General features: G+C 36.5%; 1 protein-coding gene and 1 non-coding gene across 2 annotated transcripts; both read right to left on the bottom strand.

Moving 5' to 3' along the window:
* Positions 1–13,092: 13,092 nt before the first annotated feature.
* On the bottom strand, positions 13,093–17,103 carry LOC112726402 (3,9-dihydroxypterocarpan 6A-monooxygenase-like). The gene is made up of 2 exons (XM_025775779.3): positions 16,176–17,103; positions 13,093–13,935 (listed from the first exon to the last, which is right to left on the bottom strand). The coding sequence occupies exons 1-2, from the start codon at positions 17,088–17,090 to the stop codon at positions 13,288–13,290; spliced, it is 1,563 nt and encodes a 520-aa protein (XP_025631564.1). The 5' UTR covers positions 17,091–17,103; the 3' UTR covers positions 13,093–13,287.
* Positions 17,104–24,612: 7,509 nt separating this feature from the next.
* Positions 24,613–24,720, bottom strand: LOC112766181 (small nucleolar RNA R71). Its single transcript, XR_003184179.1, has one exon. It is a non-coding gene; the product is annotated as a small nucleolar RNA R71 (small nucleolar RNA).
* Positions 24,721–25,235: the final 515 nt, after the last annotated feature.

Raw genomic sequence — 25,235 nt, 5'->3', positions numbered from 1 at the left:
AAGTTGCTAAATACCATGGAGCAATCATGAAGTTAAATGACAAGTTATTTGGTAATGAAACTTGGGAGGATGAACCCCCTTTGCTCACTAAAGAGCTAGATGACTTGTCTAGGCAGAAATTACCTCAAAAGAGACAAGACCCTGGAAAGTTCTCAATACCTTGTACAATAGGCACCATGACCTTCAAGAAGGCTCTGTGTGACCTAGGGTCAAGCATAAACCTCATGCCTCTCTTGTAATGGAGAAGCTAGGGATCTTTGAGGTGCAAGCTGCAAGAATCTCACTAGAGATGGCAGACAATTCAAGAAAACAAGCTTATGGACTTGTAAAGGATGTTCTGGTAAAGATTGAAGACCATTACATCCCTGCTGATTTCATAGTCCTAGAGACTGGGAAGTGCATAGATGAATCCATCATCCTTGGCAGACCCTTCCTAGCCACAGCAAAGGCTGTGATTGATGTTGACAGAGGAGAATTGGTTATTCAGGTGAATGAAGAATCCCTTGTGTTTAAGGCTCAAGGATATCCCTCTGTAACCATGGAGAGGAAGCATGAAGAGCTTCTCACAAAACAGAATCAACCAGAGCCCCCACAGTCAAACTCTAAGTTTGGTGTTGGGAGGCCACAACCAAACTCTAAGTTTGGTGTTGAATCCCCACATTCAAACTCTAAGTTTGGTGTTGGGAGGTTCCAACATTGCTCTGAGTATCTGTGAGGCTCCATGAGATCCTAATGTCAAGCTATTGACATTAAAGAAGCGCTTGTTGGGAGGCAACCCAATGTTATATTTATCTATTTTTCTTTTATTATTTTATGTTTTCTGTAGGTTGATGATCATGGGAAGTCACAAAATTAATTGAAAAAGCAAAAACAGAATGAAAAATAGAAAGAAAAATAGCACACCCTGGACGAAAACCTACTGGCGTTTAAACGCCAGTAAGGGCAGCAAATGGGCATTTAACGCCCAGTCTGGCACCATTCTGGGCGTTTAACGCCAGAAAAGGGCACCAGACTGGTGTTAAATGCCAGGAAAGGGCAAGAAGCTGGTGTTAAACACCAGAAATGGGCACCAGCCCGGCGTTTAATGCCAGAATTGGCATAAAGAGAATTTTTGCTCGCCATTTGGTGCAGGGATGAATTTTCCTTGACACCTCAGGATCTGTGGACCCCACAGGATCCCCACCTACCCCACCATTCTCTCTCCCCAAAAACCCCTCACCTATCAAATCCCACTATTCTCTTCACCACTCACATCCATCCTTCATAAAACCCCACCTACCTCACCATTCAAATTCAAACCACTTTCCCTCCCAAACCCACCAATTATGGCTGAACCATACACCCCCTCTCCACTCCTATATAAACCCATCTTCACTCCTTCATTTTCACACAACCTAAACACTACTTCTCCCCTTGGCCGAACCACAAAGCCTCCTCCATCTCCTCTATTTCTTCTTCTTCTACTCTCTTCTTTCTTCTTTTGCTTGAGGACGAGCAAACCTTCTAAGTTTGGTGTGGTAAAAGCATTGCTTTTTGTTTTTCCATAACCATTTATGGCATCTAAGGCCGGAGAAACCTCTAGAAAGTGGAAAGGGAAGGCAAAAGCTTCCACCTCTGAGTCATGGGAGATGGAGAGATTCATCTCAAGGGTGCATCAAGACCACTTCTATGAAGTTGTGGCCATGAAGAATGTGATCCCCGAGGTCCCTTTCAAACTCAAAAAGAGTGAATATCCGGAGATCCGACATGAGATCTGAAGAAGAGGTTGGGAAGTTCTTACCAACCCCATTCAACAAGTCGGAATCTTAATGGTTCAAGAGTTCTATGCCAATGCATGGATCACCAAGAACGATGATCAAAGTGTGAACCCGGAACCAAAGAATTGGCTTACAATGGTTCGGGGGAAATGCTTGGATTTTAGTCTGAAAAATGTAAGATTGGCATTCAACTTGCCCATGATGCAAGGAGATGAACACCCTTACACTAGAAGGGTCAACTTTGATCAAAGGTTGGACCAAGTTCTCATAGACATTTGTGAAGAGGGCGCTCAATGGAAGAGAGATTCAAGAGGGAAGCCAGTTCAACTGAGAAGGTATGACCTCAAGCCCGTGGCTAGAGGATGGTTGGAGTTTATCCAACGCTCAATCATTCCCACTAGCAACTGGTCCGAAGTTACTATAGACCAGGCTATCATGATTCATAGCATCATAATTGGAGAGGAAGTAGAAGTTCATGAGGTTATATCCCAAGAACTTTATAAGGTGGCGGACAAGTCCTCTACCTTGGCAAGGTTAGCTTTCCCTCATCTCATTTGTCAGCTCTGTTATTCAGTTGGAATTGACATAGAGGGAGACATCCTCATTGATGAGGACAAGCCCATCACTAAGAAAAGGATGGAGCAAACAAGAGATCCCACTCATCATGAAATCGCTGAGATGCCTCAAGGGATGCACTTTCCTCCACAAAACTATTGGGAGTAAATCAACACCTCCCTAGGAGAATTGAGTTCCAACATGGGACAACTAAGGGTGGAGCACCAAGAACATTCCATCCTCCTCCATGAAATTATAGAAGATCAAAGAATCATGAGAGAGGAGCAACAAAGGCAAGGAAGAGATATTGAGGAGCTCAAGCACTCCATAAGATCTTCAAGAGGAAGAACAAGCCGCCATCACTAAGGTGGACTCGTTCTTTAATCTCCTTGTTCTTTATTTTCCTGTTTTTCGAATTTTCATGCTTATGTTTATCTATGTTTGTGTCTTATGATCATTAGTGTCTTAGTGTCTATGCCTTAAAGTTATGAATGTCCTATGAATCCATCACCTTTCTTAAATGAAAAATGTTCTTAATTGAAAAGGATAAGGATTGCATGAATTCTGAATTTTATAACAGATTAATTATTTTGATGTGGTGGCAATACTTTGACTTCTGAATGTATGCTTAAACAGTGCATATGTCTTTTGAATTTGTTGTTCATGAATGTTGGCTCTTGAAAGAATGATGAAAAAGGAGACATGTTACTGAGGATCTGAAAAATCATAAAAATGATTCTTGAAGCAAGAAAAAGCATTGAATTAAAAAAAACGAAAAAAAAGGGGGAAAAGAAAAAGAAAAAAAATAATAAAGTTGTGATCCAAGGCAAAAAGAGTGTGCTTAAGAACCCTGGACACCTCTACTTGGGGTCTCTAGCAAAGCTGAGTCACAATCTGAAAAAGTTCACCCAGTTATGTGTCTGTGGCATGTATGTATCCGGTGGTAATACTGGAAGACAGAGTGCTTTGGGCCACGGCCAAGACTCATAAAGAAGCTATGTTCAAGAATCATCATACTTAACTAGGAGAATCCATAACACTATCTGGATTCTGAGTTCCTAGAGAAGCCAATCATTCTGAATTTCAAAGGATAAAGTGAGATGCCAAAACTGTTCAGAGGCAAAAAGCTAAAGCCCCACTCATCTAATTAATAATGATCTTCATAGATGTTTTTGGAGTTCATTGCATATTCTCTTCTTTTTGTCTTATTTGATTTTCAGTTGCTTGGGGACAAGCAACAATTTAAGTTTGGTGTTGTGATGAGCGGATAATTTATACGCTTTTTGGCATTGTTTTTAGTATGTTTTTAGTATGTTTTATTTAGTTTTTATTATATTTTTATTAGTCTTTAGTTAAAATTCACTTTTCTGGACTTTACTATGAGTTTGTGTGTTTTTCTGTGATTTCAGGTATTTTCTGGCTGAAATTGAGGGACCTGAGCAAAAATCTGATTCAGAGGTTGAAAAGGACTGCAGATGCTGTTAAATTCTGACCTCCCTGCACTCAAAGTAGATTTTCTGGAGTTACAAAAACCCAGTTGGTGCGCTCTCAAATGCGTTGGAAAGTAGACATCCTGGGCTTTCCAGCAATGTATAATAGTTCATACTTTGCTCAAGATTTGATGGCCCAAACCGACGTTCTAAATCAGCTCAAAACTGCCCGGCGTTAAACGCCGGAACTGGCACAAGAATGGGAGTTAAACGCCCAAACTGGCACAAAAGCTGACGTTTAACTCCAAGAGAAGTCTCTACACGAAAATGCTTCAATGCTCAGCCCAAGCACACACCAAGTGGGCCCGAAAGTGGATTTTTATGTCATTTACTCATCTTTGTAAACCCTAAGCTACTAGTTCTCTATAAGTAGGACCTTTTGCTATTGTATTATCATTTTTAGATCTTTGAATCTTTTGATCATGTTTTGGGGGCTGGCCTCTCGGCCATGCCTAGACCTTGTTCTTATGTATTTTCAACGGTGGAGTTTCTACACACCATAGATTAAGGTGTGGAGCTCTGCTGTACCTCGAGTATTAATGCAATTACTATTGTTCTTCTATTCAATTCGGCTTATTCTTGTTCTAAGATATCACTTGTTCCTCAACTTGATGAATGTGATGATCCGTGACACTCATCATCATTCTCACTTATGAACGTGTGCCTGACAACCACCTCCGTTCTACCTTAGATTGAGTGGATATCTCTTGGATCCCTTAATCGGAATCTTCGTGGTATAAGCTAGAATTGATGGCGGCATTCAAGAGAATCCAGAAGGTCTAAACCTTGTATGTGGTATTCTGAGTAGGATTCAAGGATTGAATGACTGTGACGAGCTTCAAACTCGCGATTAGTGGGCGTTAGTGACAGACGCAAAAGAATCACTGGATTCTATTCCGACATGATTGTGAACCGACAGCTGAATAGCCGTGCTGTGACAGAGCGCGTTGAACATTTTCACTAAGAGGATGGGAGGTAGCCACTGACAATGGTGAAACCCTACATACAGCTTGCCATGGAAAGGAGTAAGAAGGGTTGGATGAAGACAGTAGGAAAGCAGAGAGACGGAAGGGACAAAGCATCTCCATACGCTTATCTGAAATTCTCACCAATGAATTACGTAAGTATCTCTATCTTTATTTTATGCTTTATTCATAATTTATTCATAACCATTTGAATCTGTCTGACTGAGATTTACAAAATGACCATAGCTTGCTTCATACCAACAATCTCCGTGGGATCGACCCTTACTCGCGTAAGGTTTATTACTTGGACGACCCAGTACACTTGCTGGTTAGTTGTGCAAAGTTGTGATAAAGAGTTGAGATTGCAATTGAGCGTACCATGTTGATGGCGCCATTGATGATCACAATTTCGTGCACCAAGTTTTTGGCGCCGTTGCCGGGGATTGTTTGAGTTTGGACAACTGACGGTTCATCTTGTTGCTTAGATTAGGTATTTTTCAGAATTTTTAAGAATGAATTCTAGTATTTCAAGGTGATGTTTTTATCATCACCAAAGCTGATTGATCTTCATCAATTTAGCTCTTGAATGCAATGTCCTGCTGAAGCTTGGCTAGCCAAGTCTAATTCCTTTAGACTGAAGCTTTAGACTAACATTGCATGATTCCTGGAATTCTTATTAAAAATTTTGAATCTCTTTATTTTCTTTTTCCACATAATTTTTGAAAAATCCAAAAAAATTACAAAATCATAAAAAACCAAAAATATTTCTTGTTTGAGTCTAGTGTCTCATTTTAAGTTTGGTGTCAATTGCATGTTTCTCTTCTTCTTGCATTTATTATGTGTCTTCATTGATCTTCAAGTTGTTCTTGATGATTTACTTGCTCTGATCTTTAAATTCTCTTATTTTGTGTGTTTTGTTGTTTCTCATATGCATTCTCAATTTGTTAGTGTCAGTAGTATACAAACTTCTAAGTTTGGTGTCTTGCATGCATTGTTTATTTGATTTTAGTTGCATTTTGATTTTTCCTCATCATTAAAAATCCAAAAAAAATTTTAATTTGTGTCTTTTCAAGTCAATAATACAGAGAATTGAAGATTCAGAACATTCAGCAGAGAAATTACACAGAAAAAGCTGGGTGTTCAAAACGCCCAGTAAAGAAGGAAAACTGGCGTTTAAACGCCATCCAGGGTACCTGGCTGGGCGTTTAACGCCCAAAATGGTAGCATTTTTGGCGTTAAACGCCAGAATGTATACCATTCTGGGCGTTTAACGCCAGGATGGCACAAGAGGGAAGATTTAACGCTAATTGTATGTTAGCCCAAGATGATGAGAATGGGCATGAGCGGGCTGTTTATTACCTTAGTCGAGTTCTAACTAATATCGAAATAAGGTATTCCCCGATAGAGAAATTATGTTTATCTTTATATTATGCCTGTATGAAACTTAAATGTTATATGGTGGCTAAATTGGTGAAGGTTATAGCACAAACTGATCTCATCAAATATATGTTAAGTTTTCCAACGTTACGGGGGTGTTTAGGAAAATGGATGCTAGCCTTGACAGAATTTGATTTACAATATGTCCCAGCCAAGGCTGTAAAAGGTCAGGTCATTGCAGATCTTCTTGTGGATAATTCGAATAATCTAAATGACTAGGGGGCAAATGTAATCGATATTGAGGTCGATTATTAGAAGTTATATTTTGATGGATCGAAGCATAAAGATGGCGCGTGAGTTGGAATTCTTATTTTCTCACCAGAAGGGATTCCATCAGAATTCTTGTTTGAATTAAAATATCCCTGATCGAATAATGTGGCAGAGTGCGAAGCTTTGATTTTGGGTCTTGAGATATTAATTAGTAAAGGGGCTTTGGAAGTTTAAATATTTGGGGATTCTCAGTTAGTTTTAAAGCAGTTATCAAATGAGTTTAAATGCAATAATTTGCAAACATATTTAACTACTGCTTGGGAATTGTTAACTTCCTTTCGAAAAGTTTCTTTGGTTCACATCTCCAGGATCCATAATAAAATTGCTAATGAATTAGCCCAGATTGCTTGGAAATATAGAATCGGTCCAGAAATACTTCAAAATTGTCTTGTATTTGTCAAATATTAGTGTCTGCGAGTAAAAGAGAAGTTTTGTGCATAGATGAATGGAAAGATTCTGACTAGAGAAATCCTATTGCTCAGTATTTAAAGGATCCCAGTATTCCAGTCGATAGAAAGATAAAATTGCAAGCAATAAGTTTTTTCTTGATGGCTGATGAGTTCTATAAGAAGGGGATCGATAGGAGTTTGTCGAGATGTTTAGGCCAAGATGATCAAAACATTGTTTTAGGTGAAGTCCATAATGGGATATGTGGTGCCCATCAAGCTAGAAAAAAGATGAAATAGGTGTTAAGCAACCATGTGTATTGGCCATCTATGATAAAAGATTGCATCGATTATGCAAAAGCATGTCAGGAATGCCAGAAACATGGTTCGATACAGTAGATTCTGGCATCCGAGTTACATTTGATAATCAAATCATGGCCATTTAGAGGTTGGGCTCTAGATTTGATTGGGCTGATTCACCCTCCTTCATCGAAACAACACAAGTTTATCTTGGTAGCAATTGATTATTTCACAAAGTGAGTTAAAGCAATTCCTCTAATAGAAGTTGGTCAAAGTGAAATAATAGGCTTCTATTATCCATCGATTCGGAATTCTTCAAACATTAAGTACTGATCAAGGAACTATATTTACTGGTCAGCGAATCAAAAATTTTGCAGCCTCGATGAGTATCAATATGATTACCTCAACCCCTTATTATGCGCAGGCTAATAGGCAAGTAGAGGCAGTAAATAAAATCTTGATAAATTTGATAAAAAAAAAAAAGCATATCAGGAACAAATCTCGAACGTGGAATGAGACTTTAAGCCATGTATTATAGGCTTATCGAAATTCACCAAGGGTCAACAAATACTTCGCCCTATATATTGGTTTATGGCCACGATGCAGTGCTACCATTAGAAATTAATTTGAATACTTTGAGAATATCAAAGCAGAATGATTTGCCAGCTATTGATTACTGGAATGCAATGTTTGATGAATTGAATGAATTACATTCAGAGCGAATATTGGCACTTGAAAATATGGTTTGACAAAAAGAAAGTATTTCTCGAAGTTATAATCGTCGAATAAGGTTGAAGTATTTTAATATAGGCGAGTTGGTTTTGAAAGTTATTTTGCCAATAGAAAAGAAATCAAAATTTCTTAACAAATGGTCCCATACTTAGGAAGGCCCTTTTCAAGTAATAGATTCATATTCTGGAAATGCATATCAAATCAAGGATATCGAGTCAGGAAAGATAATTGATTCGATTAATGGAAAGTACTTGAAACAGTATTACTGTTGGTTAAATTAAAGTCAAACAGGCATAAGTCCAGAAAAGAAAACCATTACAAAAATTAAAGCCTGAAGTAAAGAAATTCAAGATGCCAAAAGTTTTGCCAAGTCTGAACGCAGCTTTGCCCTTTTGTTGTCCAAAGCTATAAGTGCCTCAACCTACTTAAACTTGTCAAATTGGATTATTTCAAGTTGTTTCTCGTATTCTTCTCGCTTAGTCTCAATCAAAACAATCTCTTGGATGAGATTTTGTTGTTCCTGCTGAGCAGTAGTCAGAGGTTTGGCTATGTCAGCTCGTCTTTGGCGTATTTTGGCAAGCTTTTCACTGATTTAGGCTAATTTTGTTTTAAGTCTTACCTCTTCCTTGTCATAAAAAGCTTGAACAGAAATAGTGTGAGAGATTCTTAAATCGAATCTTTCACGGAAAGCTTTGATTGGTTGAAGGGTTGTAGTGCAACTCTCCACTTCGGTTTTGATCTTAACTTCTTTGTTTTCGATCTCTTGAAGCTTGCTTTGGTAAGCTACGCTGTCATTGGCAAGTTGTTTGCATTGTTGGACTATGGGAGAATGTGGGGTAGAAGACAGGAGTTCAAAGGCAGAATTTAGAAGATCAGATAGAAGCTAGTTGAGAAGTGCATCACTGATCCAGGCAACAGGTGGATGACCCAGGAGTTTAAGAAGAGAACGAAGTTGTTCTCGAATATCAACACTCAACTCGAATGAAGGTCTCAATGTAGAATGTCTTGGAAGTGTTGGCACTGGTACAGGCCCCTCGTCCTCCTAGATAGCTTGGTTTAAGACAGAGATCAAGTTGGCTAAAGTAGCACTTGGAGGTGTGGTAGAAGCGCTCAAATTTCCAGATACTGGTCTAGGGGGAGTTTGAAATCCAGCCTGTTGAGGAGAACTGGAGAATCCTTGGGGAGTTTCTAAGACTCTGGATCGAGACGAATCTGAATTGGTAGTCTCAGCAATTCGAGAAACAGAGTCAGAATTTGGGGCCACTTGGTTTTCAGCAAAAAGTGCAGCCTGATTGTTTGGTGAGACTGGACCAAGGATTTAAGTTTGTGTTGGAGAATGCTATGATGGGTCTTTCGTCAAATTGACTATCTGTGTCCCATGGGGAGGAGAAAAAATAACCTGTAGTGGTTTAACTGACCTCGTAACTTGAATTGAATCATGAGATGTGGAATGTTCTAGGTCAAGGTGTTGTTGCAGAAGTGGTTGATCAGGTGCCACAGGAGATGTGATTGAGTAAGCAGCAGTGGTAGGCTGATATAGAAGGTACACAATTATAAGTTAAGACTTATTTTAATTTAAAAGAAACACATAAAGAAATGATAGTGTTACCAGGATAAGTCTTGGTCTCCGAATTAGTTTAGGACCAGGATCTGAATCGGCTGTATCCTCTGATTGAGAGGAAGCCGCAAGGGTATCCTTAACGGTTTATTCACTCCTCTCAGAGCTTTCACTTGATGGTTGCAGCCATAACTGATAAAAGCTCAAAATTAAGAGTAATTAAGTAAATGTAAATTTTAGAATATTTCAAGTTAAAGGACATAAAGATAAATAGAAATGGTTACCCTTCTAAAGGTCCTGATGGAAGTTCTTCGACTTTTGTGTGGTGGCTGTCGAGCAGTGTCAGCCTTTCTTTTGTGGGTTCTTTCTGGGAAACTTTTCGCAGTAGGGGCTGTTCGAATAACAGATTGGTGAATTTCCTCTAAGGTACAGGTATACCTTGAGTAGTAAGCAGCCCACCATTCAAAGCATGATTTGGTAATGTAGGAGCTGCGGTCATAGACCAGGAAATTGAAACATTCCTTGCGTTGCTGAGTCTTTAAGAGGCAAGTGTTGAACTCTTCTTGAGAAGTTAAAGTAATGTGGCAGAATGGGTCACCATTTCGAGGCAGTGGCGTTGGGATTGCTTAAGAAAATCCTAGTTGCCTGGCTGATAAATGAGGAGCATACAGGGTTACTTTGAATCTTTTCTTTTTGTGTTGGGGCAGCCCTGTAGGAATTACTTGGACAGCTAACATGTTTGCCCAATTCCAGTTTGCAAGCTCATTTTCCTCGTTGTTGTTGGGCAAGAGTACACGGTCAAGCTATGCAGGACCACAATTTCGACGCATAAAAGGAGCAAAATTGAGGTTGTCATTGTCAAAGCCTTTACAAGAATGAAAGAGGAAAAAAATAGCCCAAAATCGGTCTTCATCTGATTGTGTGTTAGGAAAATTGGACTTGTAATCAGCCAATCAAAAACCTTCAATATGTTGTTTATCAGTACCGCCGCTTCCAGGTTTTATCATAAATTTTTCAAAAATGGCATTAAGCCATAATTGGAGAAGCCAGAGAGGGCCCCTGTACTGATTATAATATTGTCGCGGAGACAATGGATGAATTGACCAAGCTCCTCGAAAATATGCCCTAGAAGGAGTTTGGCAAAATTAAGTGCTTTCCCTTCGTGAAGCAGAGCAGCCAAGGGAAGAAAGAGCTTTGACATCTGAATACTTCGAGAACAGAAAATGATCACATTCAGCCAATAAAACAAGAAGACTACGTGCTCATTATCTGTAACATCAGTGTCTTCTTCACCCATGTTATGAGCAATGAAATCACTATAAGAATTGGTTAAGGTAACATTGTATTGCCACTCAGGTTGCAAGTCAGGAATACAATCTGGCGGACTTATCGGAAGCCCTGTGATAGTGGCTACATCTAAAAGAGACATACCGATCATTCCACAAGGAAGGTAAAAGTTGTTGGTTGTCCTATTCCAAAAATAAGTCACAGCCCCAATCATCCAAGGGAGCATTGCAGGTGAGAAATGGGAGAGCCTTAGTAGTTCCTATATCCCTAAGCCCCCCAGTCAGCATTTTTTATGGGTGTAAGGTGCTGATACCAGGTCGTGAAGTTGAATCCTTGAGGATTAATCTTTGGATTATTCCTTAAAGGTTTTTGATTAATGAAGAAAGAAATATTGAGGGACTGGTTAATCAACAAATATTCCCCCTCAATACTAGGGAAGAAAGGAAGTTTCTTGTTCGCCCTCTCTAGGGATTCAACCGGTCCGAAGAAACAATGAGTATCTGTACCCACTGTGAAAGGGGTCAAGATCCTAGTATCATTTACTTGAAGTTGAGGATCGTCAATGACTTCATCATTGACTTGATTCAGTATACGAAGGGATGGTGGAGCTGGTAGTGTTACTGCAGGACCTTTACCTTTGTCTTGAGCAGCAACATGAGAGGAAGAAGTGGCCATGGCAAAACAAAAAAAAAAGAAAGTTTTTGAAAGGTTGAAGGTAACGCGAGAGAGCTTGAGACAAGAGAAATTTAGAGAGAAAGGGTTCGAGAAAAGTTGAATAAAGGTGAAAATGTTGAATTTAAAAGGATTACTGTAGCCGTTATTACAGAAAGAATACGAAAAGAGGTAACTTCGCAAAGAAGGCAAAGTGGAAGAAAGAGAAAGCGCAAGCCTCGAGAAACGTGTCGAGTGGATCAGTATTAATGGGAAGTTAAATGGTAATTATTACTGATTTAAAAATTGAAGTTTGAATTTGGATTAAGTGTTTCATCTTCCAATAGTGCTATCGAAGACAAACACATTAATCCAATGGGACAATTTGTTGATCGGAAAAATATTTTTCGACGAAGGCAAATGGTTCGAAGTAGTAAAGAGGTCAAAGACATAAGCAATTTTCGAAAAGATACATGTGCAAACATTAGACGGAGGTACTCGACGCGAATTCGATCTCAAGGCCCTTATTAAATCGAACAAGGTACTCGAGTAAGGTAATCGAATAAGTTATTCGAATAAGTGGATCAAGCAGTTATGGTAGTGGAGAAGTTAAAGGCTTTTATCACGCAAGGAAATTATGGGTAACGTTTATAGACAAAGAGGCGGGAACAGTTACCAAGGGATATGCATTCAAGGCTGTGATTTTGTAATTAATGGTAGTTAATTGTCAGTTACCAAATGTAGATTATAAATAGTAGAAAGTTTAGGGAATAAAGGTTGGAACTTTAACTCAGAAAATCACTCAAGCACACTCACATCCCCGGAGAATTCCTGAGTCTGCGATTGAGTCACTTTTCTGTAGGGTTCCTTCCACATTTTCTTCTTTCAATTTATTTTCTTTAAACTTTATCTTTCAAGCAAGTTTATCTTTTAAGTGTTCTTTACTGTCAATGTCCAATTTACATTTCTGCACTTTTAATTTTCATGTCAAAGCCCCTTGACTCAGTCAAAGGCATTTTATTGCTTTTTTTTAAGTTTCAATGCAAACTTTTCCGTTTTTAGTACATTTTTTTTCGAAAATTTTATTCATTCGTTTCTTTTATCGATTTCCAAATTTTATTTTATCTTTTATCTCAAATGCCATCTAATGGAAGACACTTTGATACACTTTTAAAAAACTGGTACCTGCAAAGAGAAGTAGGTTTCACTCCCAAACCACTAGATATCGAACCACCATCGATTTGTTAAAAATGGACAAAATAATAGGATTCAGTTTTTTCTTATGGAACAGTAGGGTCACATTTTTATGTTTCCAAAAGCACCAAACAACTACAAAAACAATTGTCATCCACTCCTACTCTTTAACATTTTTTCGCACGCCTTTTTTCATCCACATGTCAAAACAACCTCTAAGATCTCCCTCCTACAGCCATGCAACATTTCATGATCTAAGAATCGAACTCCATAGTCTCCATGCATGTTCACAGCTAAAAAATAGATTATGAGTTGTCTCCTGAGTGATCCCACACAAGACACAATTAACTTCTACATCAGATATTATGCCACACTTACCTAATCTTTTTCTAGTATTTTATTCTATACTTTTAAACATTGATGGCTATCTAATGTTCAAAAACAATCAATTCTGATAGTCATATAGTATTTTTCTTTGGTCGTTATTCTAAACCTTGATGGACACTCACATTTTTATATTTATTCACTGATCAGTATTTACGTCAAGAGTACATTCAAGTACGATACATACATATATATAGACTACGTCCTTAAAATCAAGAACAAAGTAACTATGACAATTGAATCCAACATAACAAGATAATTGGTAAACTATTATTCCTTATATATGTGTGTGGCTACTAAGATGATAGCAATATACCATGATCATGAGATGGATGGAAAAGGTACAAGCCTTGATTTTGGGATACAAATAAGTGGTTGAGCTCTTGAGAGAATAAATGAAGGTCCTTCTTCCATATCAATAACACCATTAACAATATTCTCCCCAACAACCTTCCATTTAAAGCATTGAATCATAGCAGCAAGGCTTGTATGAGCAACATTGAGTGCTAAAGATGTTCCAGGACACCCTCTTCTACCGCTTCCAAAAGGCAAGAATTGAAAATGTTGACCTCTAACTTCAAAAGTTTGACCCTTCGTTCCAAGAAACCTTTCAGGCTTGAACTCGAGAGGGTTATCCCAGTTCTTTGGATCTCTTCCAATAGCCCACACATTTATGAGGATTTTAGTTCTTGCTGGAATGTGAAATCCATTAATGGTGCAATTCTCAGATGACTCTCTCATTATGAATGGTGATGGAGGGTGAAGCCTTAGTGCTTCATTAACTATGGCTTGGATATAAGGAAGATTTGGTATGTCAGATTCTATCACTATTCTGGGTTTTCCACTACTTGTTACCAATAAATCAATTTCATTTCTTGCTTTTTCCATGGCAGTTGGATGGTTAATCAGTTCTGCAAGTGCCCATTCTATTGTTGCTGCAGTTGTATCAGTTCCACCTCCAAACATATCCTGATAAAGGAAAAATGCAGGTTTTATTAAAAAATATTGGAAGAATAATCATAACATTATTTATGAATGCATGATAAAATTATCTGATGTAATAGAATTTTTTTAAAATTAATTGACTTATTATTCAAAAAGAATATTTATTTTTAACTATCTTTTTCTTACAAATTATAACGAATTTAAAAGTTGTTACTCACATTTACCCCTTTATTAATGAACACAAAAAATCTTAAGCATCTAAATTAGGTTTCTTCGGATTAGATATGGTATATAAATAAGGTAAAATTGTTCATACATGATTTTCAGTTTAATGTATGTATAAGATTATATACAGAATTTATTGATAAATCTCTTACGTATTTTTATTTCCAAATGTTTGGTTGATGGTATAATAGAAGGTTTTACGAATATATATATATATATATATATATATATATATATATATATATATATATATATATATATATATATATATATATATATATATATATATATAGTGTGTGTGTGTGATGATGACTTTGGCGACTCAATAAGTAATGGCTAAGTTTGATTAAAAGTTGACTGGTAAATTAAGGAATGACATGTGGTAAGTAAATTTATTATTATATATTTAAGAAAATGTAAAAAATTGTAAATAAAAGAAGTTTTCTGTCAGAGCAAAAAGAAAAATATAATATTTTATTTTTTTTGTGAGACTTTGTAGTGATCTAACAAAAACTGAAAATTAATTACTTAAGAATAGCAAACCAAAATTTTATGTATCATGAGTAAAAGAGACACAAAAATCTCTGTAACTTCTTGTTTAAAGAACAATAAAATGTCTTAAAAAAATAAATTGGGTTGATCTACTGATCCATTAATTTATTAATTTGCTTAAATAAATTGAGTATATATTACACATTTAAAATATTAATATCTTTGTTTTTAAAATAATTTTTTAAGATCAATAACTACATCTATGTTAAAAAAAATTGAAAGTGGACGAAATTATAAAACAAAACAAAAATAAAAAAATTAAAATAATTGATAACAAAAAGCAATGAAGGTATATTATATTCTAATCTTTTTATTTTTAAATAATTATAATATAATAATGTAAAAGATAAATCTTAAAAATATTTAAATTTATTATTGATAGATAAAATTATTCTTAAATGAATGAAAATATTTAATTAATTAATATATTTGACAAATATAATATATTTAAAAAAAGTAAATTCATCATCATATATATCTCTTTTCTTTTTTTTGAACCATCTCTCCCTTTTATTATCATAATTTCTGTTTTTTTTTACTTAGATTTTTTATTATTCTTTAAATAAATAATAACAAGAGATATTTTTGGTATTTACATTGCATTTTTTTCTTTTTTCATCGGTAATCTATCGCACTTACTACACTCAACATTCTCCTTAAATGTATGATCAGCAAATTTTTCATCATGTATCATCTATTGAATAGCCTATTTTAACCTTTTAGTCATGTTTACTCTCTTATTATTGGACCACCCAAAACCTATATATATATATATATATAATGAAAGTTTGAATTTATTTATAATTAGTTTTTTTTACTGTCACAAAAAATTCCTATTAAAAATGCAGAATATTGTTTTATAATCGCTGCTTGTAAAAAAAAAAAAAAAAGCCTTTTGTTGATAATTAATTATATTAATATTTTTATACATTTTTTACACAATTCCTAACAAAAAATATTACTCATTTTTTGTAGTGATTTTTATTTTTTAGTCTTTAACGTTTAGATTAAATCTTAATTTTGTTCTCAACATTTAAAATATTTTACTTTTATTCCAAATATTTTACTTTTTTTATTTAGTTCACTAGTTAAAATTAATTTTTTTTTCAAATGTATCATTTTTTTGTTATGATTTCTTTTTAAATAACCGTAAAGACTGTAATTAGTGGCCATCATGACGATGGTTATAGTGATTTGGGAGTGATAGTGATAAAATAATAAAAAAAACAAATAATAATAATAATAAAAGAATATTTAAAAAATTAATTTTAATAAAAAAATTAAAATATAACAAAATAAAATATTAAATAAAACGTTTCATTGTTTCAACATCAGAATCGAAATTAAAATTTAATATAATAATGCCTTTTAAGTCAAACATTATTTTTAAGTCAAGCATAGATTTTCTCAAAATTTATATGTACAAGATCGAGAAATTAATGTGAGAAAAGATTTAAATAGTGTTTGAGAGAAGATTATATTATTACCATCAAGAAGCCTTTAATATTGTCTCTGGTTATTTTAACCTCTGAGCTTTGATCTTCTGAAATAGTTAGAAGAGCATCAAGTACATCCTTGGCACCATCAGTATTTCCCGTTGACTTTTGACATCTTCTATCCTCTTCATGTTCTTGAATGATACCCTCTAACATGATATCAAACTTTTCACGAACCTCCTTCACTTTCTTCCCGAAGCCTTGAAAATCAAACCCTTTACAAAACCAAAAGTGATCTTGCAAGTTAATCTTTGCACTCAACAAGGCAGATTCTTTCACCATTTCTATCACCTTATCAGCATCATCATTGTGAATGTCAAAGCAGCTTTTGCTTATAGCCATTCTCATCACTATGCTATTTGTTAGCTTTAAGAGCTCATCCACCACGTTCACTGCCTCGCTCGCTTCGCCTTTCTTTCGAAGCGTCTCCAACAATCTCTTGATCTCCTCTTCCCTAATCGGGGAGAGGAGTTCAAGCATCCGTCCATTAAGAAGCTCTGACATGCAGAGCTTCTTCATGAACTTCCAGAAGGTTCCGTAAGGCGCGAACGCTAAATCGGATTTGTCATAAGTTAGGGAACTAATTGCGATATTTGCAGGTCTGTTAGCGAAACAGACTTCATGTGTTTTCAAGATCTCTTTGGCTATTTCAGCCGAGCTGACGAAGACCGTGGGGTTAGAGCCGAGATAGAGCTGAATCAAGGGTCCATAACGGTTTGAAATCTTATGAACAGCTCTGTGAAGAGAAGGTTGTAGTAAATGGAAGTGTCCAATGATTGGTAAGGCCAATGGACTAGGTGGAAGGTGAAGCTTCGATGATCGAGTTTTGGTGAGTATGGCTTGGAATAATATTGTAGCTGCTAGCCAAATTGAGAAGATTGCTATGTATTCTTGAAAATTATCCATTATCTTGTTAATGATTTTTGAGGGCTATAATGGCTTGTGCTTCAAAGAGATTTATTTATAGAGTGCAGTTTGCTATGTCCTTGAGCAATGAGTACTTGCATTGAATGGTCCTAAAATATATTTAACTTATTGCTGTTTAATTTAAACATATGTTTTATTTATAAATAGGAAATATTGTCCATAACTATGTATTTTTTATTTAGGAAAATTAAATTTTGCTGCGGGTGATGCTTAAGAAAACTAAATTTTTGTTGTGAAAAACTATAAAATTTAAGTTTCTATAGTATTAAATAAATATAAAGTTAAAAAATATTAATAATTTTAAATTAATATTTTTTTAGAAAATAAATTAGAATCAATATTAAATTAATTAGTATCATTTATATTTATATAGCATAACTATATATTAATTATAAGATTGTATTTTATTATTCTGATTTTTCTAGTACCTATATATACTTCTGGTATATTGTACTTTCTTACATACTAAATAATACACAAATCCTTTCTCCAGTTTTGTCTCTTGCTTTTAACATGGTATCAATGAATAGGTTTTTTTTTCCCAATAACAATTAGTTTCTAACTCTTGTGTTTTGTCCCCTCCAACAGTACTTGGTCCTTATTTTTCGATCTTTTCCCGACGTCTTGGTTCGTCATCACCACTACCACTGCCTTCGTCTCGTCGTGAAGTTTTCAACGCCACCAGAATCGCCACCGGACACGCCGCCCGATGTTCCCTGTCCGTTTGAAGTTCTCCTCCTTTCAAATACCTCCAGTGCCGTTAGATCAGCGTCCCAGACTGACGGCTCAGTGTCACGCCAAGTGTCAGCCAGACGCTCCACGGATCCGCGCTTGACCCACACTACCCGACCTGACGCGCTTCGCGACCCACGTGCCACTCCTCGCGTCGTCAACACTGACGCGTTCTCCTCCTCCAATCACGTGGTCCCATGCGCCTTCCCTGTTGACGTGGCATCTGATGTTGCGCTTACATGGCAGACAATGGGACCCTCCCTAAGGTTTTTTGGTGTGTTCTTTTTTATTCTACTCTCCATTTTCTCGTTCTCTGCCCCAAACTTACAGTTTTCTTCTCCTCTCTTTGATCTTTGTCTCTACTATTATGGATAAGTCATATATTTTCGCTACCACAGACAGAAAGGATAAATTATGTCGAAATTGTAACAATTCTGGGCACTTCTTCTCAGACTGTCCTTCTGTTGAATGTCACAAATGTCAACAAAAAGGTCACATTAGTTATAATTGTCCACAAGTATTATGCCATTACTGCAAGCTTTCGGGACATTTTATTACTGCCTGTCTTACTTGCCCACCACGTCCTAGTCACCTCGAGCATCATTCTCATCCCAACTTCTCCAAGAATGTGTCTGCTTCTGCTGTTTTTACTGCTACTGAATTTACCACCTCTGCTCCTCTCAACCCGTCTTTTATCTCTCTCTCTGATATTGCGTTTCTTCTTAAGCATCTTCTCTCCCTTTCTGGTAATACTCCTGCTGCTTTTTTGACTCCTCTAGGTAATTCTAAATAGTATTTTGACTCGGTTTGCTTTAATCACATGTCTCCATTGCGTAATCTTTTCTTGTCTCTGTTTACCACTACAATGCACCTTCTATCAATACTGGTAATGGTTCCCTCTTGTACGTAATACACAAGGGATCTATCTCCCAGTCGACTCTTAATCTTTCTGATACTTATTATATTCCCAAATTGAACTTTAATCTTATTTCTGTTGGTCAACTTATTGACCTGGGTTTTGATGTCACTTTTTCCATTTTTGGTTGTCGTGTATAGGATCGTCGGACGGGATAAATCATCGGGACTAGACGTAAGGTCGGAAGGTTGTTTGAACTCAAGAATCTTCATATTCCTCATGTGTCAAATCTCTATGCTGCTTCTTCTTTATCTACCCTTCACTTATGGCATTAACGTCTTGCCCACAGCTCCTTAGAAAAATTGTGTCCTCTTGTGTCTTAGGGTATTTTGGTTCAGGTTCCTAATGAGTCTTTTGATTGCATTTCTTGTCAAACTGCCAAACAACATGCTTTATCTTTTCACAATAATTTCTCTCTCACTTGCTCTCCTTTTGATCTTATTCACTCTGATGTTTAGGGCCCTCCCACTACTTCTCTAGGAGGAGCTCGATAATTTATCATTTTCATTGATGATTATTCATGCTTTATTTGGGTTTATTTGATGACTAATTGCCATGAGTTACCTCAGATTTATATTAACTTTGCCACTATGATTAAAACTTGATTTTCCAATGTCATTAAGGTTTTTTGACGCAATAATGATATGGAATACCATGATTCCAAACTTTTAACCTTTCTTGCAGAACAGGGTACTTTGTTTGAATTTTCTTGTCCTAGTACGTCTCAACAAAATGGACGAGCTGAATGCAAACACTATCAAATTCTTGACTCTGTTCATGCAATGCTTCCTTCTTCTTCGTGTCCTGAGTGTACTTGGGGTGAAGCTGTTCTTACTGCTGTGTTATTAGTAAACTTCCTTCTTCTGATCTTGGTAACGTTACTCTTTTTGAGCGTCTTTATCATACCTCTTCAGATTACAGTTCTCTTCGATTTTTTAGTTGTACTGTTTTCTTCTTCTTCAGCCTCATGAATATAGTAAACTTGAACCTCGGGCTCGTATGTGTTGTTTCCTTGGTTATGACACTTAACACAGGGTTATCATTGTTGGGATCCTCTCTCTAAACATATTCGTATATCTCGTCATGTTGTCTTCTGGGAGCATCACATGTTTTCTCGGTTTTCCTCCTTTGAGTCCATTCATCGTACTTAGTCACCTTTTTTCGCTAACCCTAATGTTGATATTTTTTCTAGTGATGATTCTACAGGTTCTATCTCAAGTCACCCTCTACAGCCTCCTGTTCTTCTGCCTTATCCATCTTCTAATGATTCCAGACCGGACGACGATCTTGCTCCTACCGTCATGCCTCCTCCTTCCACTCGTTCTTCTAGGGTAAGAAATCTACCTCCTCAACTTCTTGATTATCATTTTTTTCTACTATTCTTTATCAACATGTAAGTCATTCAGAGAAGTCTCCACAAATCCAAATTGGCAACAAGCAATGTAGGAAGAAATATAGGAACTTGAAAAAGCACACACTTGGAATTTGGTTGATCATCATTCTAATTAGGAAGTTATGAGAAGTAGATGGGTTTACAAGATCAAAACTCACTCTGGTGGTTTTATTGATCGTTATAAGCCACGATTGACTGCTCAAGGTTGTATATAAGAGTATGGTATTGACTATGAAGAGACTTTTGTTCATGTTGCTCGTCTCACATCTGTTCGAGCTCTTCTTGCCATTTCTGCGGTAAAAAAATTGTCTATCAGTCAGATGGACATGAAGAATGCATTTCTTAATGGAGATTTGAAAAAGAAGGTCTATATGAAACCTCATCCGGGTTATTCTTGTCCTTCTAGCAAAGTTTGTCTCTTTCGTAAGGCACTTTATGATCTTAAGCAAACTCCTCGTGAATGGTTTGACAAGTTCATCACCACTATATGCAATCTCAATTTCACTTGCAGCCCTCATGAGAATGCTCTCTTTATTCGTAAAAGTGAACGTGGAGTTATTCTTCTACTTTTATATGTTGATGATATGATCATTACTAGCGATGATGTTGATGGTATCTTTGATCTCAAATCCCATCTTCACCATATTTTTAAGATGAAAGATCTTAGTTCTCTCAGTTATTTTATTGCTCTTAAGGTCATATCCACAGATGATGGTATCTATCTTTCTCAAGTTAAGTATGATTCGGATCTTCTTGCTCGAGCCGATATTACAGATAGTCGCACTAAATCTATGCCTCTTGAGTCTAATGTTCGTTTTACTCCTATGGATGACACTATTTTGGATAATCCTACTCTTTATCGACAGTTAGTCGGAGGACTAGTCTACTTAACTGTCACCCGACCAGACATTGCCTATCTAGTTCATGTTCTTAGCCAGTTCTTGTCAGCTTCTGGTATTACTCACTATGTGGCAGTTCTTCGCTTCTTCACTACGTCAAAGACACCCTATTTCATAGCCTTTATTTTTTGCCCATTCATCTTTATCCCTTCATGCGTACTCAGATGCTGACTGGGCTGGTGATCCCACTAATCGTCATTCTACTACTGGTTATTGTTTGTTTCTAGGCAACTCTCTCATTTTCTACCGAGCTAAGAAGCAAACGTTCATTGCTCGATCAAGCACGAAAGCTGAATACCATGCTCTCGCTGACACCACTAGTGAGGTTGTCTCGATTTGTTGGCTTCTTGAAGACTTTGGTGCACCGCAGTCGTCCCCAACTGATGTTTTTTGTGACAACCTGATGAGCGGATAATTTATACGCTTTTTGGCATTATTTTTTTTATGTTTTTAGCATGTTTCAGTTAGTTTTTATTATATTTTTATTAGTTTTTATTTAAAATTCACTTTTCTGGACTTTACTATGAGTTTGTGTGTTTTTTTGTGATTTCAGGTATTTTCTACACACCATAGATTAAGGTGTGGAGCTCTGCTGTACCTCGAGTATTAATGCAATTACTATTGTTCTTCTATTCAATTCAGCTTATTCTTGTTCTAAGATATTCATTTGCACCCAAGAACTTGATGAATGTGATGATTATGTGACGCTCATCATCATTCTCACTTATGAACGCATGCCTGACAACCACTTCCGTTCTACAAGCAAACAAGGCTTGAATGTTTATCTCTTGGATTCCTTAATCAAAATCTTCGTGGTATAAGCTAGAATTGATGGCGGCATTCAAGAGAATCCGGAAGGTCTAAACCTTGTCTGTGGTATTCTGAGTAGGATTCAAAGATTGAATGACTGTGACGAGCTTCAAACTCCTGAAGGCTGGGCGTTAGTGACAGACGCAAAAGAATCACTGGATTCTATTCCAACCTGATTGAGAACCGACAGATGATTAGCCGTGCTGTGACAGAGCGCGTTGAACATTTTCACTGAGAGGATGGGACTGTAGCCACTGACAATGGTGATGCCCAACATACAGCTTGCCATGGAAAGGAGTAAGAAGGATTGGATGAAGACAGTAGGAAAGCAGAGAGATGGAAGGGACAAAGCATCTCCATACGCTTATCTGAAATTCTCACCAATGAATTACATAAGTATCTCTATCTTTATTTTATGCTTTATTCATAAATCATCTATAACCATTTGAATCTGTCTGACTGAGATTTACAAGATGACCATAGCTTGCTTCATACCAACAATCTCCGTGGGATCGACCCTTACTCGCGTAAGGTTTATTACTTGGACGACCCAGTGCACTTGCTGGTTAGTTGTGCTAAGTTGTGACAAAGAGTTGAGATTGCATTTGAGCGTACCATGTTGATGGCGCTATTGATGATCACAATTTCGTGCACCAAGTTTTTGGCACCGTTGCCGGGGATTGTTTGAGTTTGGACAATTGATGGTTCATCTTGTTGCTTAGATTAGGTATTTTTTTCAGAATTTTTAAGAATGAATTCTAGAGTTTCAAGGTGATGTTTTCATCATCACCAAAGCTGATTGATTTTCATCAATTTAGCTCTTGAATGTAATGTCCTGCTGAAGCTTGGCTAGCCATGTCTAATTTCTTTAGACTGAAGCTTTAGACTAACATTGCATGATTCCTGGAATTCTTATAAAAAATTTTGAATCTCTTTATTTTCTTCTCCATAATAATTTTTGAAAAATAAAAAAAATTACAAAATCATAAAAAAACCAAAAATATTTTATGTTTCTTATTGAGTCTAGTGTTTCATTTTAAGTTTGGTGTCAATTGCATGCATTCTTTGAATTCATTCATGTGTCTTCATTGATCTTCAAGTTGTTCTTGATGACTTCATTGCTCTGATCTTTAAATTCTCTTGTCTTGAGTGTTTTGTTGTTTCTCATATGCATTCTCAACTTGTTAGTGTCAGTAGTATACAAACTTCTAAGTTTGGTGTCTTGCATGCATTGTTTATTTGATCTTAGTTTCATTTTGATTATTCCTCATTATTAAAAATCCAAAAAAAATTTTAATTTGTGTCTTTTCAAGTCAATAATACAGAGAATTGAAGATTCAGAACATACAGCAGAGAAATTACACAGAAAAAGCTGGGCGTTCAAAATGCCCAATGATGAAGGAAAACTGGCGTTTAAACGCTAGCCAGGGTGCCTGGCTGGGCGTTTAATGCCCAAAAGGGTAGCATTTTGGGCGTTAAACGCCAGAATGGATACCATTCTGCGCGTTTAATGCCAAGATGGCACAAGAGGGAAGATTTTGTTTTTAATTCAATTTTTTTTCAAGTTTTCATAATTTTTCAAAATCAAATCTTTTTTAAATCATATCTTTTCAATCATATATTTTCAAAATCAATTTCTTTCCATTTTTCAAAAATACTTGCTAACAATTAATGATTTGATTTAACATTTCAAGTATGTTGCCTTTTTTATTGAGAAAGGTTTAATGTTTGAATCATATCTTTTCTTGTTAGCCAAGTCATTAATTTTAAAAATCAAATCTTTTTAAATTGTTTTTCAATCATATCTTTTCAATCATATCTCTCTAAAACCATAACTTTTCAATCATATCTTTTTAATCACATCTTTTTCAAAATAGTTTTCAATCATATCTCTTTGATTTCCAATTTCAAAATCTTTTTCAAAATCACTTTATTTCTTTCTCAATCTTAGTTTTCGAAAATCAATTACCATTTTTTCAAAATTTCTTTTAATTAATTCACTTTAATTTTCGAAAATTTCTTCCCCTCTTCTCACATCCTTCTATTTATGGACTAACACTCCTCCACCATCAACAATTCGAACTCCATCTCTCTTGATAAGTTCGAATTCTTCTACCTTCTCCTTCTATTCTTCTTTTCCTCTGACACCTCAAGGAATCTCTATACTGTGACATAGAGGATTCCATATTTTCTTGTTCTCTTCTCTTTCATATGAGCAGGAGCAAAGACAAAAGCATTCTTGTTGAGGCTGACCCTGAACCTGAAAGGACCTTGAAGCGAAAGCTAAGAGAAGCTAAAGCACAACTCTCTGTAGAGGACCTAACAGAATTCTTCAAAGAAGAAGACATGGCAGTCGAAAACAACAACAATGCCAACAATACAAGGAAGGTGCTGGGTGACTTTACTGCACCTACTCCCGACTTCTATGGAAGAAGCATCTCAATCCCTGCCATTGGAGCAAACAACTTTGAGCTTAAGCCTCAATTAGTTTCTCTAATGCACCAGAATTGCAAGTTCCATGGACTTCCATTGGAAGATCCTCATCAGTTTTTAGCTGAATTCTTGCAAATCTATGACACTGTCAATACCAATGGGGTCAACCCTGAGGTCTACAGACTCATGCTATTCCCTTTTGCTGTAAGAGACAGAGCTAGGATATAGTTGGACTCACAACCTAAAGAAAGCCTGAACTCTTGGGAAAAGCTAGTCAATGCCTTCTTGGCAAAGTTCTTTCCACCTCAAAAATTGAGTAAGCTTGGAGTGAAAGTCCAAACCTTCAGACAGAAGGAAGGTGAATCCTTCTATGAAGCTTGGGAAAGATACAAATAATTGATCAGAAAGTGTCCTTCTGACATGCTTTCTGAATGGAGCATCATAGGTATCTTCTATGATGGTCTGTCTGAACTGTCCAAGATGTCATTGGACAGCTCTACTGGAGGATCTCTTCATCTGAAGAAGACGCTTGCAGAAGCTCAAGAACTCATTGAAATGGTTGCAAATAACCAATTCATGTACACTTCTGAAAGGAATCCTGTGAACAATGGGACGAATCAGAAGAAAGGAGTCCTTGAGATTGATACTCTGAATGCCATACTGGCTCAAAATAAAATATTGACTCAGCAAGTCAATATAACTTCTCAAAGTCTGTCTGGAATGCAAGCTGCACCAGGCAGTACTAAGGATGCTTCATCTGAAGAAGAAGCTTATGATCCTGAGAACCCTTTAATGGAAGAGGTGAATTACATGGGAGAACCCTATGGAAAACCCTATAATTCTTTATGGAGAAATCATCCAAATCTCTCATGGAAGGATCAACAGAGACCTCAACAAGGTTTCAACAACAATAATGGTGGAAGAAACAGGTTTAGTAGTGG

Source organism: Arachis hypogaea, chromosome 2 (genome assembly GCF_003086295.3).
Source record: "Arachis hypogaea cultivar Tifrunner chromosome 2, arahy.Tifrunner.gnm2.J5K5, whole genome shotgun sequence".
Taxonomy (NCBI): Eukaryota; Viridiplantae; Streptophyta; class Magnoliopsida; order Fabales; family Fabaceae; genus Arachis; species Arachis hypogaea.
This window is presented reverse-complemented; position numbering and strand designations above follow the sequence as displayed.